Below are 19,102 nucleotides of genomic sequence, written 5' to 3' on the forward strand. Positions count from 1 at the left end.
GGAGAAATTATTCCAAGTTCTAATAAACGATTAATGACTAGACACGAGGGTTCAAAAATTGCTCAAGTGGTTAATGAAGAAAACGTCAGCGATGCTCAGGGCATGACTGCGAACATACAGTTCAAGTAGGAGCGAGGTAGGAAGTGAACCACAGCCCAAACAGGCCAGTAGGGACCTAGCCTATAGGAAATGGGGTTCAAGCACTGTCAGAGCTTGAGATATCTCTTAAATTTCCTAGCATCCCCATGACAGTCTCCTCATGCCCATGTGTTTTCCCTCCCTCCATGTCCTCCCCAAAGCAACCACTGATCTGCTTTTGTCAGTATAGATTAATTTGCATTTTCTAGAGCTCTGTATAAACTGAATCACATAGTATGCACTATATTTATAGTTTGGCCTCTTTCATTCAGCTTAATTCTTGTGATTTTTACTAATGTTGCTTTGAATATCCATGCATACACAAAGGGAAAAGGAATATGTTTTGGTACCATATCTAGGAAATTACCTGATCTGAGGTTACAAATCTTTTCCTATGTTTTTATAGAAGTATTGTTTTTCAGTTGTATATTTATGTGTTGTTTTTTTTTGCATAAGTGATTACTTTTATTCTTTTTTTTAATTTTATTTTATTTTTAAACTTTACATAATTGTATTAGTTTTGCCAAATATCAAAATGAATCCGCCACAGGTGTTTGTGACCAGTTTTTAATTATTTTGTTCATGGTCTGAGGCATGGAACAAAGTTGAAGGGGGAAGTTTTATTTGTTTTTGTGTATGGATACCCAATTTGTCCAGTGCTGTTTGTTGAAAGTAAAGACTATCCTTTTACCACTAAATTGTCTTTGCCACTGAATTGTCTTTGTACTTATGCTCAAAATCAATTGTTCTTATATATGTAGGGTTCATTGCTAGACTTTTTACTCTGTTTCATGACTCTATTTGTCTATTTTGATATCAGTACCACATAGTCTTGATAGCATTATAATATTCTTCAAAATTCTGCAGTATTTATCCTTAAAATTTGTTCTTCTGGTACAAATTTTTAAAAATATTTTAGTTCTTTTGCATTTTCATATGAATTTGAGAATTAGCTTGTCAATTTCTACATGAACACTTTCTGGGATACTGATGGAAATTATATTGAATCAAAAGATCAACTGAGGACAAATTATCATGTTAACAGTAATAATCTTTCTGATTCAGGAACATGCTATATATCTTCATTTACTTACGTGTTACTTAATTTCTCTCAAAAATGCTTTTTAGCTTTCAATGTATAGGTCTTTCATATCTTTTTCATTCCAAGAAATATCTTTTAGTATCAAAGTGACTGAATTGAAATGAACTGAAAGTGAAAGTTGCTCAGTCGTTTCTGACTCTTTGTGACCCTATGGACCATAGCCTGCCAGGTTCCTCTCTGTCCATGGAATTCTCCAGGCCAGAATACTGGACTGGGAGCTGTTCCCTTCTCCAGGGGATTTTCTCAACCCAGGGATCAAACCCAGGTCTCCCACGTTGCAGGCAGATTCTTTACCAGCTGAACCATCAGGGAGGCCGAAGAATACTGAAGAGGATAGCCTATTGCTTCTCCAGTGGATCTTTCCAACCCAGAAACTGAACGAGGGTCTCCTGCATTGCAGGTGGATTCTTTACCAGCTGAGCTACAAGGGAAGCCCTTTAGTATCTTAATGTGATTATAAATCCATGCTCAGTTAATCATGTCTGATCCTTTGTGACCCCATGGACTGTAGCCTGCCCAGCTCCTCTGTCCATGGGATTCTCCAGGCAAGAATACTGGAGAGGGTTGCCGTTTCTTCTCCAGGGGATCTTCCCTACCCAGGGATTGAACCTGTGTCTTCTGCATCTCTTGAATTGGCAGGTGGATTCATTAACCTACTGAGCCACCTGGGAAGTCCATAATTATAAACGGCACTTTTCAATTTCAATTTCTGGTTATTTCATGGGGTCGCAAAGAGTTGGACACGACTGAGCAACTGAACTGAACTGAACCGAATATATAGGAAATAATTTAGTTTTTCATTTTGACTTTGTATTTTGCATTCTTCCTAAAATATCTTCTTAATTCGAATAGTACTTTTGTAGATTTCAATGGATTTTCTATAGAGACAATCATGTGGTATACAAATAAAGAAAATCTGAATCCTTTTTCATTCTTTTTCTTGCCTTGTAGAATAAGAAAAAAGTCTCATGTATTTACTCATGTAGTAGCCCCTCTATTATCCTTTGACATCTCACGTATGGTCTGTTGACAATGGATTTTTTTTCAGCTTTTGTATGTCTGAAAAAGTTTTCACTTTATCTCATTGAAAAGATTTTTCTATGGGTAGAGAGCTCTAATTTGATAATTTTTTATTTCCACACAAGATATACATTATTCCACTGTCCTCTAGAATACATTGTTTTGTCATGAAGATGCTTGTTCCTCTCTACATAAAGACTGTTTTCCTCTGACCTCTTTCAAGATTTGATTATATCGTGCCTTGATGTAATTTTCCTTCATGTTTTTGTGGTTGGAGTCCTTTTATATTCTTGGATATTTTAAAATCAAACTTGGAAATTTTTTCTAACATTTATTCCAGTCCTTCTTTTGCCCCTTCCCTTTGAGGACACAGGGTACGTGTATGTTAGACCATTTGAACTTGTCACAGTTCAGTGATGCACTTTTCAGTGTTTCTGATTGTTTTCTATCACTGGTTTCTTTTTTGCATCATTTATATTGCTATGTCTTGAAATGCGTTAGTCTCTTCTTCCTCAGTGACTAGTGTTCTGTTAGTTCTATCCAGCATATCTTTCACGTCACACTTTATAGTTTTCATCTCTAAAAATTTCTTTATTAAAAATATCTTCCCATCTCTGCTTCATTTTTTAACACATGGAATACCACAATAATTATTCCTTTAATACCTTTGCTAACTTTAACATGTATTCTGGATCTAATTCAATTTATGTTTTTCTCTTCACTTAGGATCATATTTTCTTGCTTTTTAGCTAATCATCTTTGACTGATTATCAAATTTTATAAATGTTCTCTTTATGCTCCAGCAAGGAGACCTTTGTATTTCCTTAAGTAGTCTTGAGCTTTGTTCCAGATGTACTTATAGTATGTGGAAACAGTATGATAATCTAGGGTCTTACTTTTATGATGTATTTGGTGCCAGTAGAGTCATATTAATTTGAAGGCTAGCTATTCTCCACTACTGAGGTGAGCCTTTCTGAGTACTCTACCCACTACGCTGTGAATTATGAGATTTTGTAGTCTGGCTGGTGAAACAGCACTATTCCCAGCCATATGTGGGCACCAGGCATTGCTCTAATTCTTTTGAATATGTTGAACACTCAAAGGGGACAGTCTACATATCCATCAGGCTTTTTGTCTGTGCATCTCTCTCTTCCATTACTCAGTCCTCCAAACTCATAATGCCCTACTCTCCCTGTATTCTGAGCTCCATTTCTTCTCATTGTGGAGTTCCCTAGGCTCTACTTAGATTCTCCATCCTTTTGCCACATCCTGGAAGCTCTCTCAAGGCAATGAGTTGGGAAAACTGTAGGACTCACCTCTTTTGTCACCAGCCTCATAGATCACTATCCTTTCTTGTCTGATATTCAGTGTTTTAAAATCCATGTTTCAAATATTTTGTTCAGTTCAGTTCAGTTCAGTCGCTCAGTCGTGTCCGACTCTTTGCAACCCCATGAATCGCAGCACACCAGGCCTCCCTGTCCATCACCAACTCCTGGAGTTCACTCAGACTCACATCCATCAAGTCAGTGATGCCATCCAGCCATCTCATCCTCTGTCGTCCCCTTCTCCTCCTGCCCCCAATCCCTCCCAGCATCAGAGTCTTTTCCAATGAGTCAACTCTTCGCATGAGGTGGCCGAAGTACTGGAGTTGCAGCTTCAGCATCACTATTGTTGCTTATATCAGGCAGGAGGGTGAATTTGGTTCCTGTTATTCCATCTTGGCTGGAAGCAGAAATTCTATTTTACATTTTCAATGTTGATAGCAATAGACTAAAGAATTTCTTTTCTTATACAAACAACGACAGTATGCATACCTTCCACATATTTAAACCAAAATAAAGTTTTAATTAAATATATTTAAAGGACTCTAACTTGTCCTTTTGATAATATCTATCAAAAGTGAATGTGTCACACATATACGAAACAAATGAATGTAACTTTTGAATATATACACACAAAATCAGGAAAAAGTACAAGTTAGTAAAATTTAGTAATATATTAAATTGACAATATACCATGACCAATAAATTAAAAATAACTTAGGAAATTTGTTACCACAATGTGCTCAGTTGCTGTCATGTCTGACTCTTTGGAATCCCATGGACTGTAGCCCACAAGGCTCCTCTGTCCATGTAATTTTTCAGGCAAGAATACTGCAGAGGGTTACCATTTTCTACTCCAGGGGATCTTCCTGACCCAGAGATTGAACCAGGGATTAAACCTCTTACATCTCCTACATTGGCAGGTATATTCTTTACCACTGAGTCACCAGGAAAGCCCCCATTTCACACTTGATCTTAGTCAAAACAGCAAGAAGCCATAGCCCTCTTATAATGCAGTTAAGAGCATAGACCTTGAGTTTTAAAAAAATCTGTTAAAATCCCAACCCTATCATTTACTGGCCATATAATTCTGGGCATGTTTTTTAACATCACTGATCCATACTTACCTTAGCTTTATAAAACTGACCTCATTGAGATTACGAGAAGAATAAATCAAACACTCTGATGTACTTAGCAAAAAATTTTGGATTACCACATTTATTTTTTAAGTTGCTTTCTGGAATTTGCATGGAAATTGCAACATTAGTAGTGATCCGCTCCAACCTCCAGCTCTCCAGAGATTTCTTCAAGGATGTGCACTCAGCTTTTACTCTGTACACTCCCAGTTAAATAAATGTAGATTTAAAAGTTAAAGGATTGCAAGTTAGGCATAAAAGCATTTTATAAATCTAAGATACTATTATATGATTAGACCACAAATACAATTTGATAGTTCACTCAGACATTAGTAAGACTTGGCTAAGCTCTAAACACATTCTGCAGATCCAATCTACATCCATTTATAGCTAAATAAGTATTTAGCCTTTGATAACCCAGTGTCCCATCTCACTCAAGAAGAGACGATATCCTTTAGAGCAGTTTCTCCTTCTTGGAATCATTTAGGACAATAGCTTTTGATTCATTTAACCGACTCACAGTTCATGCATATATTAATTCACATACATAGTGATTTATAACATACATAAGAAACACTATCTAGGCTTATGCAAAATGCTGAGTGGGATACAAAATGGCATAATATTTTGTCTCGTGAGACCAGAAATATAAAGAAAAAATGTTATCAATGAAAAATAATATTATAAAATGGAAAATGCAAGGAGCAGAGTAGCAACAAATAAATACTGAGCTCAGAGAAGGAAGGATGGCTAAGGGGTGGAGTGGTCAGGGAAAGCTTCAGAGAGGGAGTGGCTGCTGCACTGGGACCTGAAGGTTGAGAGCAAGGTGAACTATGGCGATGATGGCATGTCAGGGAAACACCATAAGGTGAGCAAAGACAAGGCCAGGATGTGTGGGATGGTGGAGGCAATGAGGGAACCGTGGTTGACCCATCTGGTGGTATACAGGGACAAGTGGGAAACGTTTAGGGGATAGGTTTGGAAAAAGAAGTTTAAGTGGAAGATTTTATTCTGTAGACACTTAGGCATGCAGCAGAGATGGCTGCTGCTGCCGCTGCCGCCAAGTCGCTTCAGTCGTGTCCAACTCTGTGCGACCCCATAGACGGCAGCCCACCAGGCTCCCCCGTCCCTGGGATTCTCCAGGCAAGAACACTGGAGTGGGTTGCCATTTCCTTCTCCAATGCGTGAAAGTGAAGTCGCTCAGTCATGTCCGACCCTCAGCGACCCCATGGACTGCGGCCTTCCAGGCTCCTCTGTCCATAGGATTTTCCAGGCAAGAGTACTCGAGTGGGGTGCCATTGCCTTCTAGTGGACTCAAATACCCACTTGCCTCTCCTTCTATGGTCATCAAACTTCCTGGCTTAGCTGGATACATGGGTCTCCAGAACAAAGACTGTTTCCCACTCACCCCTCCAGCCATGATACGTGAATGAAAGCAGTGTGGGCTTCTGCGCATGTCCTCAAAGGAAAGAGGCGAGCCTCCTCCCCTTTCATTTTTCACTTTCCCCAGCCTGCCACCTGAATTGTGGAAGTCGAGTGTGTCATTTGGGACCCGGTGAATAAGGGGAGCATGGCACAGCACGGTAGCAGGAGAGGAGTCTGACACTCTGACATCCTCAGGCAGCAAGCCTCAGGCTACTCACACACATGTGTTTATAAAGTCACTTCTACTTTGTGTAGGCCACTGTGTATTACACCTATAGTGTGTGCTGAGCTATTGCTTCCCTGCAGTCCTCACTTAGCCAGGCAAGCCCTAGGATGGCCAGTCGCCTCTGAGGCTCGTTGACCCAGTGTGCTATAGAAATGACTTACACACTTCCGAACTGGGAATCTCTGTCTTAGTTTAAACAGGGAATCCCTGGAAGTGTGTAAGGAAGTGACATGCTAAAATTGTGTTTTATAAGAATTTGAGCAACACATCAGTGTTACCTGGAGCTAGAATTGGGGACTGGAAGAATTTATAGCAAAGGGACATGATAAAACTCTTTGAGATGATGAAATATTCTAGATCGTGATTGTGGTTTTGATGATGAGTGTGTGTGTGTGCATGAGTACGTATAATATATATATGTATGTTTGTCAAAACTAATACTTGTATGTGTGTGTGTGTGTGTACCGTGCTTAGTTGCTCAGTCATGTCCGACTCTTTGTGACCTCATGGACTGCAGCACGCCAGGCCTCTGTCCCTCACAATCTCCCGAAGTTTGCCCAAGTTCATGTTCATTGCATCGGTGATGCCATCTAGCCATCTCATTCTCTGACACCCTCTTCTCCTTCTGCTTTCAATCTTTCCCAGCATCAGGGACTTTTCCAATGAGTCAGCTGTTCACATTAGATAACCAAAATACTGGAGTTTCAGCTTCAGCATCAGTCCTTCCAATGAGTATTCAGAGTTGATTTCCCTTAAAATTGACTGGTTTGATCTCGTCCTTGAGTGTGTGTGTGTATATATATATATATATATATATATATATATATATCCTCAGTAAAACTGAGTAAAGAAATTAAGTTGGCTGTGTGTGCAAAACAGATCAGTGGGAGGAGACAAGGGGTGGGGAGAACAGTTTATGACTTCAAACAAAACTTTAGATCATTTGAACTTGCTCTGGGAATATAGTGGGAAGAAGGAAATCATTAGACAAAAAAGTCATTTTGAGGGAAGAAGTAACAGAATTTGGAGACAAACTGGTCCTGGAGATACTGATTCACATGTGAGAGGATCTGCCTTTTCTATGTGAAGCATGAGCTAAGCTTGCCCACAGGCTGGTGAAGATGCCACATCACAAAACTGAGAGCGAGGAAGATGGAGGGCCACACTTACCACTTAAATATATTTTCCAGTCTCTCCTAGTCTTTTTTCATATGTAAAATGAGGTTAACGATGATATGGATTTTGGAAAAGTTGTGAACAGCAGAGAGAAAAAAAATGTGCAAAACACCTAGCAGCTTCTGGCCTGTCACCTGCTAGGCACCCATGAGTGCATGAGACTGAGAATAGCTGTAATAATCACATATTATAATAGAAAATAGGTGAGCTTGCAAGATGATACTGAAGACTATCCATACGTGTTTCTAGGAGGTGGTTGAACACTGTCAATGTTTGTGCACATGAGGAAATAAGACCTTGGCTATTAGGAGAGACAAAGTCACTGGTAAATCACAGAAAGATAGGAAGTGGGGTCAGGTAAGGCAACATGGCAGTTGGCAGTATTGTTTCAAAAGGAGGCGGCTCCATTTGCCACAGAAGATTCAGTGGTGTGTTCATTTCTCTTTTCTTTACCTCCCTTGACTCACACGCAGATGTGGGAGTTGAAACAAAAAGATCTTGTAGCATGCTGCTTAAGATTCCCGTCATACAAGATTTGGTTCTCAGCCCATTTTCTGTCAGGCTTCCTGAGATAGGAAAGCAGTGCATAAAAATTCTCAGGCTTGAAGTGAACTCTCCTGAGCTCCAGACGGGAATTTACAGCTGCCTGTAGACACTTCCATCTGCATGTCCTGCAGGCATGTCCAACCCAGCATGTCCCAAACCAAATTAATTACCTTCCCACACACTGGTTCCCCCCTCCAGTGTTCTGTCTAGGTTAATGCCATAGCCAATTTCCCAGGTACAAAATCTAGACATTTCAGTCCGTTCACTTCTCGTCTCATAACCTGCAAGATCAGTCTGCTGTCATCTTTGTGGATTCGCCCTTTTGTCGTTTGTGCCCTGCACTCCGTTGTTTGACTTCCATTGCCCTAGTGAGGTTTCTGCTGTCTCCTGGAGTACGACAACAGCAATTAGCCTGGCCCTCTCCAGAGGCTTCATGTCCAACTCTTTGCGGCCCCGTGGACTGTAGCCTGCCGGGCTCCTCTGTCCATAGAAGTTTCCAGACAAGAATACTGGAGTGGGTTGCCATATCCTATTCCAGGGGATCTTCCTGACCCAGGGATCAAAATTGCAACTATTGTGTCTCCTGCCTTGGCAGGCAGATTCTTTACCACTGCTCCATCTGGTGGCAGATGAGTTCTTTACCACTTAGTGTCACCTGGGAAGCCCTTCAAGAGACATTAGGCTCCTGCAACTCCAAAGCACTCCTTAATGGATACCAGCGAAACGATGGCCCACCCCACAGAGCTGTGTAATGGATGTACCTGTGCCCCTGTTCCCAGCTTCTCAAGTGGCTAATCCAGTTAAATTCCCCAAGCACAAATCACTTCTCTTTCTGAAAATACTTCGGTAACTCACCACTGAGTTCACAGAACGAAGTCCCCAAACCCAAATTTCTTCCATTTCCTTTTCCCATGGACTTCCCTCGTAGCTCAGTTGGTAAAGAATCTGCCTGTAGTGCAGGAGACCTGGGTTCGATTCAGTATTGGGAAGATCCCTTGGAGAAGGAAATGGCAACCCATTCTGGTATTCTTGCCTGGGAAATTCCATGGACAGAGGAGCCTGGCGGGCTACAGTCCATGGGATCACAAGAATTGGACACAACTTGGCATCTAAACCACCACCACCTTTCCCATGGTATCTCTTCAAGCTTTCTATGCTCCATCTATGTACCTTGAATGGCAGGCCCTGTCCTTCAAGCAGTGTAACTAGTTTCTCCCAACACTTTCAACACCATTTCCACCTCTTAGAATTTTTTATGACCTGGACATCTTTTCTTACCTTCTGTATTGGAGTATAGCTAATTAACAAGGTTGTGATCGTTTCGGGTGGACAGCAAAGGGTTTCAGCCATGCGTATACATATATCCTGCTGCTGCTGCTGCTAAGTCGATTCAGTCGTGTCCGACTCCGTTGCGACCCCATGGACTGCAGCCTACCAGGCTTCTCTGTCCATGGGATTCTCCAGGCAAGAACACTGGCTGCTGCTGCTGCTGCTAAGTCGCTTCAGTTGTGTCCGACTCTGTGCAACCCCATAGACGGAAGCCCACCAGTGGGTTGCCATTTCCTTCTCCAATGCATGAAAGTGGAAAGTGAAAGTGAAGTCGCTCAGTCATGTCTGACTCTTAGCAACCCCATGGACTGCAGCCTACCAGGCTCCTCCATCCATGGGATTTTCCAGGCAAGAGTACTGGAGTGGGGTGCCATTGCCTTCTCCTACATGTATCCACTCTCCCCAAACTTGCCTCTCATCCAGGCTGTCACAAACATTGAACAGAATTTCATATGCTATATAATAGGTCCTTGTTTGTTATCTGTTTCAAATATAGCAGTGTGTACATGTTGATTTCAGTCTCCCCAACCATCCCTTTATCCCACCCTTCCCCCTGCTCCATAGTAACCATAACTTTGTTCTCTAAGTCTGTGAGTCCAAATAATGTAAATTTTTAACCTCAGAGTTAGTGGCTCCTGGAATATTCTGCTCGAGCTAGCTAAGCTCCTCTCTTCCTTCCTGACTCAGGTTGCAGGCCACCTTCTTCATCTCATATTCTTAAGCAGGGCTGCATTAGCTGCGTATTCTTCTATTATTCTCATTGGTGGCTATTACAACCAGATTTTACAATGCAAGAGGACAGATACCATCTCTTATTGTCATCTCTGAATCTCCAGGACATTTTGAATTGACTATTCACCAGTCTGAAAATAATCTTCTTAATTTCTTACTATAAGAAATAGTTTTTTTTTTTAAATAAAGCTTTTACAAATAGCAAAGAAACAGCTATTTGTTTGCAATGTGCCCAGTGAATTCCCTCAGCTCCACTGTATTAAATACACTTTTTAAAGTCCCTTGCAGTTTTATTATTCCAGGTGCACTGCAACCATAAGAAGCCTTTGTGGTCTACTGCTATAAATGTCATTTGGCCCCATTAAGCAGTGTATAAGTGCATGAGGTGATTGTCTAAATTTATGTCGAGTATTCTTGAGACTATTAAGTCAGGTAATACATCAAAACTTTAGAAATTAATTTTATATATTTTGTTGTTGTTGTTGTTTTTAACTGAGCTCAACATAACATATGCTTGTTCTTTCTGTGACTGTAAGATATTTCAAAAGAGAAGTAGCTAAATTAGACTAATAATAAAATTTAGTAGCTAAATTATCCAAATAATTCAAATAATACAGCTGTCTTAATTACTTGGCATTTTAGGTGAAATTATAGGAAGCTGAGGTGTTGAAGAAATTAGAAAAAGGGATACTTATGTTTTTGTTTAATTTTTTAATATTTTGGACCACACTATGCAGTATGTCGGAGAAGGCAATGGCACCCCACTCCAGTACTCTTGCCTGGAAAATCCATGGATGGAGGAGCCTGGTAGGCTGTAGTCCATGGGGTCGCTAAGAGTCAGACACGACTGAGCGACTTCACTTTCACTTTTCACTTTCATGCATTGGAGAAGGAAATGGCACCCCACTCCAGTGTTCTTGCCTGGAGAATCCCAGGGACGGGGGAGCCTGGTGGGCTGCCGTCTCTGGGGTCACACAGAGTCGGACATGACTGAAGCGACTTAGCAGCAGCAGCAGCATGCAGTATGTGTGCTTCCCAGGTGGCACCAGTGGTAAAGAACCTGCCAGCTAAGAGACGTAGGAGATGAAGGTTCAGTCCCTGTGTTGGGAAGATCCCCTGAAGGAGGACATGGCAACCCACTCCAGTGTTCTTGCTTGAAGAATGCCAAGGACAGAGGAGCCTGGTGGGCTACCGCCCATGGGGTCGCAGAGTCAGACACGACTGAATTGACTTAGCACACATGAAGTATGTGTCATCTCAGTTCCCTGACCCATAGTTCAAACCCATGTCTCCTGCAGTAGAAGTGTGAGTCTTAACCACTGTACGATCAGGGAAGTCCTGGGGATGCTTATGGTTCTGATTGAGCAAGTTATCTACTCAATTTTTATTTAAGTTATGGTAAACATGATATTTAGCAGTTGATTTCAAATATTGTATTCCTTAGGCTCCTTTTCTTCAGAAAATTACTTTAAGAAACTGGGATATGAAAACACTGAGAAGATAAATTGAAATAAATGGGCATATTTTGTATTATATCAGACAACTACATTATTTATCATTTAGCTTAAAAAGAAAACTTGAAAAGTAAATGGGCATCTTTTTGTCATTTTTCAGTGAAGATACATATTCTTACAGAGTAGCTTTGGGTTTTAGAGATAGTTATTATTACTTTATTCAATCATGTTGTCTCAGATTTTCCCCCTTGCTAATATTTTGAATGGTGAAAGTGATTATAAAGTATAAAAATTAGACACAGGCAAATTTTTACTCTCTAGAAAATATTTATTGACACATTTTAATTTCCTTTCTATTTTCTGAGAAATAAACATAATACACAAAATACAGTAAAATGCACTTTTCCCATTTCAAATAAATATAGTTTACTCTTGTAAAAAATTTAATAATCTGTGTAATTCACCACAGTATCTTAATCAGTGAAATAAGGCAAAGAAAACCTCTAGCTAAACTGTCACTTACTTTAAGATTCTCTTGGCTTTTTGCTAGAGAAAAGGAAAACTATTCTCTGTAGAATTATATTGAGACTTGGAGACTGCTGCTTCTAGTTTGGAGAAGACAAAGATAAGTTCCTTTATAAAGTGTTTAGTGTCAAAATGAGTCTCAGTTTGGCAGAAGGATAATATCCAGGTCTTTGCTGAATGAACTAAAGTTATATGTAAACTTTTTCTGTTAATACTTCCTAGAAACTAGACTGCATTCTGAATTATAATGATTCCTTTGTATCACATGAGTAATTTTTCAAAATTAGTGGTTAAGTATTTAAGTTAACACTTATGTATGTAATATAAACCCAAGACAGAATGTTAAATTTAGCTCTATTAACAGGAAAGGTTAAAATAATGGTGCTATACACTATGGATTTATCCTTTTCACAATTGTTATTCTTCATGTTATAAGAACTGAAATCTACTGAATTATACAGAATTAACACAGACTCAACACAGACTCATATACACATATATCCCTGATCAGTTTGAGACAATGTTATAGTTTGCTCTTGTAAGTAGTAAGAATACTTTTAGTAACCAGCAAAAATCACATTTAGGTAGTCACCAATCTTCAGAGTGTACTTATGTATAATCTATTTCTCCTCAAAAGAATATATCACCAAGTAATAAAAGTCATTAGTACTGTCTAACTTCCTATGTTAGCAGTTATTTGGAACTTTATATACTAGTAAGCTTATGGAAGTAAATCAAACTTTACTGTAACTCCAACTCCACCCTAGCATGTTTCGGCACATTTACATGGATGCAGAAATGCTGGTCAAACTCTGCCAAAGCATAAACCTCAAAGCATAACTGTGTTCAGTAAAAATCTTACACAGGCTATAAAGTGGGTATTAGATCCGTCCTCAGCATTACAAAAGGTATCAACTATTGTCCAGGTGGTGCTTTATCATATATGGAACTTTTCCCACTTCCTTTCAAAGAGTGGAACGTTATGTGCTTGGGTATCCTTTTATGGCAACATTTTCATTTCTACACATTTCTGAAACAGTTAAGTGTGTGTTCAAAAAATTCACAAGTCCAGTAAAATAAATTTGTGGTTTCCTTCTTTGACAGTCTCTATAATTCCTCCATCTCAAAATGTGTGTTAAAGCTGTTCGCCATGGATGTGTGTTCAAAGATCCTCGACAGGCTTGGTTTCAACAGTTCCACTGAATGACAAGGCAGATGCTGAGTGGTGTCATTCTTCAGAGCCATCATTTGGTCTGTCCCAGGCTCCCGCCTGTCATAGTAGAGAGCCCAGAGCAGCGTAATGGTGAGAATCATGGCCAGGATCTGTGTCACTCCAATAGAGATCCCCAGAAACCTCAGCACCTGCAGCTGTTTGGTTCCTCTCAAAAAGGAATACATTTTCTTCCCACAACCCTGTAAAAGAAATAATATGGTCAATATTCCTCTCACTGTGTTACAGAGGATCAAAATAGTGAAAAATAAAATCATCCATCAGTTAGTGGAACCAAACAACTTGAACTACAAACTTTTAAGATAGTGACTCTCAAGAGGGAACCCCTGTGAGCCGCTGGATTGGAGACAGAGGTGTGCATTCTTTGAAAATAAATTTTAATTATTAAAATAACTGCCTTCTTGTTTCCTTCCCCAGCTTCTATAAATAACTCAACTAAATCAAGGGAACCAAGGCTACTGAACCAGCCTATTGTTAATTTGTGGATTATAGTAGAGGAGAGGAATACATAATACATAACTCTTAAATTTCCAAAGACACTTATAAGTAACTATACCCTAATAAGTCATTACTTGTAAGAAATAAAAATCATGTAAAACTAGTCACAGACACATTTCAGTAACTACCTTTTCTGGTATACCATGTAATGCAAATTAACAGCAAAACATTAGCAAAGTTTTATCAATTTCACCAAAAGTGAAGTTAAAATATTTATAAGTAATACTATTGATACTTAATACTGCTTTAATAAAATAACTTCTCTATTCATCTTACCTAGTTAATACACACACACAGACACATACACGCACGCACACACACACACACTGAGAAACCAAAATAGATGACACAAAGACAATCACCGACATTCAGGTATTTTTCAAAGAGTTTCACTCAGGTAATTCATCAGAACTCACTCGTACTTATGCTTATATGTAATTCTAACATCCTTATATGACACCATATAGATCATGAACTTCAGAGCCAGAATTCTGAATTCAAATCCCTGCTCTGCTATTTATAAGCTTTGTGACTTTGTTCATGTTACTTAATCTCTCTGTGATTCAGTTTTCTTGTATGAAAACATGAATGATAATAGGGCCGTCCTGTTTGTGATCTTGGGGAAATTAAATGAACAAGCACAATTAAACACCTAGAATATGATCTCATATATAGTAAGAGCTCAGTAGGGATCAGATTTATCTGGTATATCAGCCCACAGAAGATTAGAAAGCACAAATTAAAAGAGCTGCAAAATCTATGAAAAGCAGGTATTAATGGACAAGTATGAGTACAAAACTTTTTTAGAGAATAAAACACCAAAAGCATGGCATTGTGTTCCCACTGAGTACTGATGAAATAATCCTTGCCCACCTGTAACAGCGAAGGTGGGGGTCACTGTTTCTCAAGACAGTGAAGTAACTATCCAAAATGATGTTTGCCACTGAGACTTTAGATCATGACTCTCCTCATGATGCAAAAAAATCTTTAACATAGTTTGGAAAGAGGCACATCAAAACTACTTAAAAAGGTTTAGCTTCAGACATTTGGAAATTAACATCATTGCTGAGTAATGCAGCACAGATCATCATATCCATCTCCAAAGAAATTGATATAAAATGGCTTTGCATGGTTTAGTTGACTCCTCAACTATGTTTTCAGTACTTAGTACAAAAATGGATCTTTAATGAATAAAGAACAATTAAAATAAATTCCACAATTAAAGGTAAACTACTCAAGAAATGCATATGCTAATGATACAACCCTGTGAAATAAGTCAATTATTATTTGATGTTTACCTTTTCAGCAGTCTCTGGTGCTTAAATTTTACCCATATAGTTCTTCCCATTGGCATGTAAAGATCTCCCATCCCTTTAGACTAACTCACTCTAAGCTGAATAACTATGCAGAAAAGGTAATACTTTTTAATTTGTGATTAAAACAAAGCAGAAATCGACTATGCTTCATACTCTGGCATCCAGTAAAGTCTGTTTCAATTTTATTTTAAACAGCCACATATACCAAAACAAAGATACAGTAAATTATATTATCTAGGATATTTGGGAATGTGATATATTAGATAACAGTGAATGTTCCAGAGTGGGAGGGGAACTTAGAAGTCAAAAAGTTCAGCTTTTTAATTTGTAAAAATACGGCTAAAAAGCACTTCTAGAGTAACATCCACAAAACTGGCAGAAAAAGGACCTCTGAATAGCCTGTCCCCCATATAAGCAATGAAAGCACTACAGAAAATTGTCAGAATCAACTTTTTTTTGAACTCTGGAAATTAACCAAATGCTTGCAGCAATCTGAGGAGCATTTATTCAAGAGAAGCACCTGAATCTCAGTAAGAACAGCAAGCTTTGTGGCATTTTAATGTGCTTTACTCCCATACCCCTTCCCCAGCTCTGCAGGAGCCTTGAAAATAAACAACCCACAATTATGGTAAAAATCAGTGGTCTGGCAGCCACCAAAGGCAACAGAAAAGGGTTGGAGCTCCTTCAAAGACCCACTGTCAGAGAACTGTCATTATTTGTCCTATCTGGTGGTTCCCTGAAAGAGCTCACTAGCAAAGCTGTCTTTATTTGACTTGACTTGCAGTTCAACCTGGGCAACAGAATTTTCCCTCTGGGGAGTATTTGTCAAAAGCATTCACAGGTAACTGCTCAACACTGAGGCTGCCTGAGGCAGTGGATAATAGTTGCACACAATGGGCTAGTCAAAAGCCGAAGGGGAAAAACTGGAGAATGTGAAGTCCTTTGTGGTTTTGGCAAAGCTCTGACATATTTGCAGGGATCTAGAAAGTTACACATGTGAGTAAGATTATGCTCAATCCCAGGACTGTGCACATGTTCAAGAAAGAACTAAGAAGACCCTAAGATCTCACCTCTGGCTCATATTAATTGAGGCTCTATGATTCCTCAGCAAAGTCTGGAAGACTTATTGGTTCTGGGAATCTAAGGAAACCTCAGTGGCCACACAAGAAAATGCAATAACATATTAAGACAATCCAGGCTGTCATGAATGGGTTTGGATCCCAGTGAAAAAATGTTTTCAGTTCCGCCCAAAAAAGTGGACATAGGATTGTATCGTTATGGCTCATAGTCAGGACCTGGCCTCCTTAGAGATCACTGGACTGGAAGATTATCTCCATGTCAAGGAGGGTAAAGGTGGTTTATTCAAAGCAAAGGCCCTAGTTAGACTCCTCAATTTTTTTAAAAATTTTATTTTATTTTTAAACTTTACAATATTGTATTGGTTTTGCCAAATATCAATTTTTAATAAATAAATCAGCCCTATTACTTCTTCATTTAGTTTACAAAGATAACTCCCAAACTAGACAGAATGTAAGTATTTAGTTTAGTACTAAGTTTGTCATCAGAATTTATTAAATTACAGTTTGTCCTTCTCTATCAAAAACCCCTCAAAAAGAGATGTTATCTATAGACTCTTTAAAATAAATAAAACCAATTTCCATCTCTAGGTACTTCAATTTATATCTAAATACCACACCAGACTACCAAATTCTGCCATGCTGCAATATATTAACCTGTGCCCTTATGTTTTATTTTCCACTGAAGTGTATTTCAATGATATTGAAGAACACCATAAGAAATTACTCTATAAAAATTTTGAAAAATAATACTGAAGGTATTTTCCTAGGTATTTTAGAGTGGTAGATATAAAACTGCACTTGAGCAAATACTTTAGAATTTTGCTCCCTTTGAAAAACTGGAATACATGCCCTCCAAACATTAAAATGATCCAGACGATTATGTGTCGTTTCACCCGGGCTTTCAGAAAGCTCAAGGACAAATATGAAACTAAACCACAGTAATCCCATTTGCCTTCACATCAAGCATGTCCAATTACTCTTTCTTTAATCCTGGCTTTCTACTGCTATTTATGTATTTTTCCCTTCCAGTTTTATTGAGTTATAATTCACACAGCACTGTGTAAGTTTAGGGCATACAACATAATAATTTGACTTACATATATCATGAAATGATTATCACAATAAGTTTACTGAATATCCATCATCTCATATAGATACAAAAGAAAAGAAAAAGAAGAAACATTTTTACATTTAAGAGTTGTAATGAGAACTCTTAGGATTTATTCTCTTAACAACTTTTATATATAACACACAGCAATGTTAATTATATTAATCATGTTCTACATTACTTCTCTAGGACTTATTTAGCTTTATCCAATAAATAAATCTTATTTTTATTATTCATCCATTGTGCCTTTTTGTTGTATGTTGCATTAAATCATTTAATAAAAAATATACAAAGTGTAAACATATAAATAAAGCACAAATCCCTCTACATTGTGTATAATTTAATATTTCTTTAGTAATTCAGGAGGCACTGTAAAAACTTGCAGCCTATTAGGTATCACGCTGAATTTCAGAGAATTGCTTACACTATTACTTAAAGTTAAGGATTAACTTTCCAAATGAATATTCTTCTTCTTGGAAAGAGAGTATTTTTTTCAGATTTCTGTGTACAATATGATTGTCTGCCTCAGCCACTCTCTGAATTCTTCATAGAAACAGCTCCGGGTTTATGGCCTATTCTGCAACACCCTCTTCAAAGTAGTTCAGTCTGAATACAAGTTGTGAGCTTATTTTGAGCCAGTCAAATAATCATGAATAAGATTCACACTTTTCAGTGTAAACTTGGATTTTTTTGTTGAAAAGCAAGACACTAAGTCTAGAGAATAAAAAATATAAATGTGTCTCTATATAATCTATTCAACTATTCACAGATATTTAGTTGCACAAATAAACACTGTTGAGTGTTTGCTGTTGAGTGAGACAAAAAAGGAAACAGAAATGTTAGAGTTCAAAACTGCATTCCATTTCACAAAGACTCTTTTACTCACAATAGGAAAGAACTAAATTGCATTTATTTGCTTTTCTCAAAATAAAATACTGAGTTGATTTACCTTGAATATGTTTTCTTCCTAAATAAAGCCATGTTAGCACTGCATTAATAACCTCAGATAATTCAAAGGTATGGAATAAGACAAGCTGGCTAACCTACTTTGCTTGCTGCAATGTTAAAATTCTGGTCAACTGTAAATAACAACACTACCTTTTTATCAGAGAGAAATCACTAATCCCTGTATTTCCTGGAATCTATCTGAAGGCATGTCAAGATGCCTTACTTCACTTGAGGAAATTATACACTTGAAATTATTCTCTGATCAAGCTCCAAGATGAGTTTCTAAAATTAGAAGAACTCCTGTGGCTTTTCAGTACTCAATATTCACAGGCCACATCAAAAAATTAAACAGACTTCCAATGTGCTTATGAAGATAAAGTATAAATAAAATCTAGGTGCCAATACATGCCAGTATTGATATCTTCATAACCTATTTTTCATAATAAACATAACTCCCAAGTATGAGATGACAGTGTTAATTATCAAGTACAAATAAATAACATTCAGTCCTATTTATTTTAAAATTGAAAAACTGAGTGATAGCAGTTAATGAGTTCATGAGCTTTAAAGAGGTTGGAGCAAAAGTTCTCCACTGATAAGCATAAGCTCTGCAGGAAAATAAACCCGTCCTTAAAAAAAATTAAACAGCAAGTAATAAAATTCACTACAAGATTTTCTGTTTTGTTAAGAGTAAAGTTACTCACACCCATACACAGGAAAAGCAGTAGAAAAAGTCTTCATGTATCTCAAAAAAACCCACAGACACTTGTATCTTATTTCATCTTCACAAG

The 19,102-nt window shown here is 38.2% G+C and overlaps 1 protein-coding gene across 2 annotated transcripts in view; it reads right to left on the bottom strand.

Annotated features, from left to right (window-relative positions):
• Positions 1–11,913: 11,913 nt before the first annotated feature.
• The window catches only part of TSPAN12 (tetraspanin 12), a 66,368-nt gene continuing 59,179 nt past the window's right edge, over positions 11,914–19,102 (bottom strand). For both annotated transcript variants that reach the window (XM_061414526.1, XM_061414527.1), the window contains exon 8: positions 11,914–13,544. In XM_061414526.1, coding sequence (XP_061270510.1) covers positions 13,239–13,544 — 306 coding nt within the window. In that variant the 3' untranslated portion in view covers positions 11,914–13,238. The remainder of the gene's footprint in view (positions 13,545–19,102) is intronic.

The sequence above is a fragment of the Bos javanicus genome, chromosome 4 (assembly GCF_032452875.1).
Source record: "Bos javanicus breed banteng chromosome 4, ARS-OSU_banteng_1.0, whole genome shotgun sequence".
In the NCBI taxonomy this organism is placed as follows: domain Eukaryota; kingdom Metazoa; phylum Chordata; class Mammalia; order Artiodactyla; family Bovidae; genus Bos; species Bos javanicus.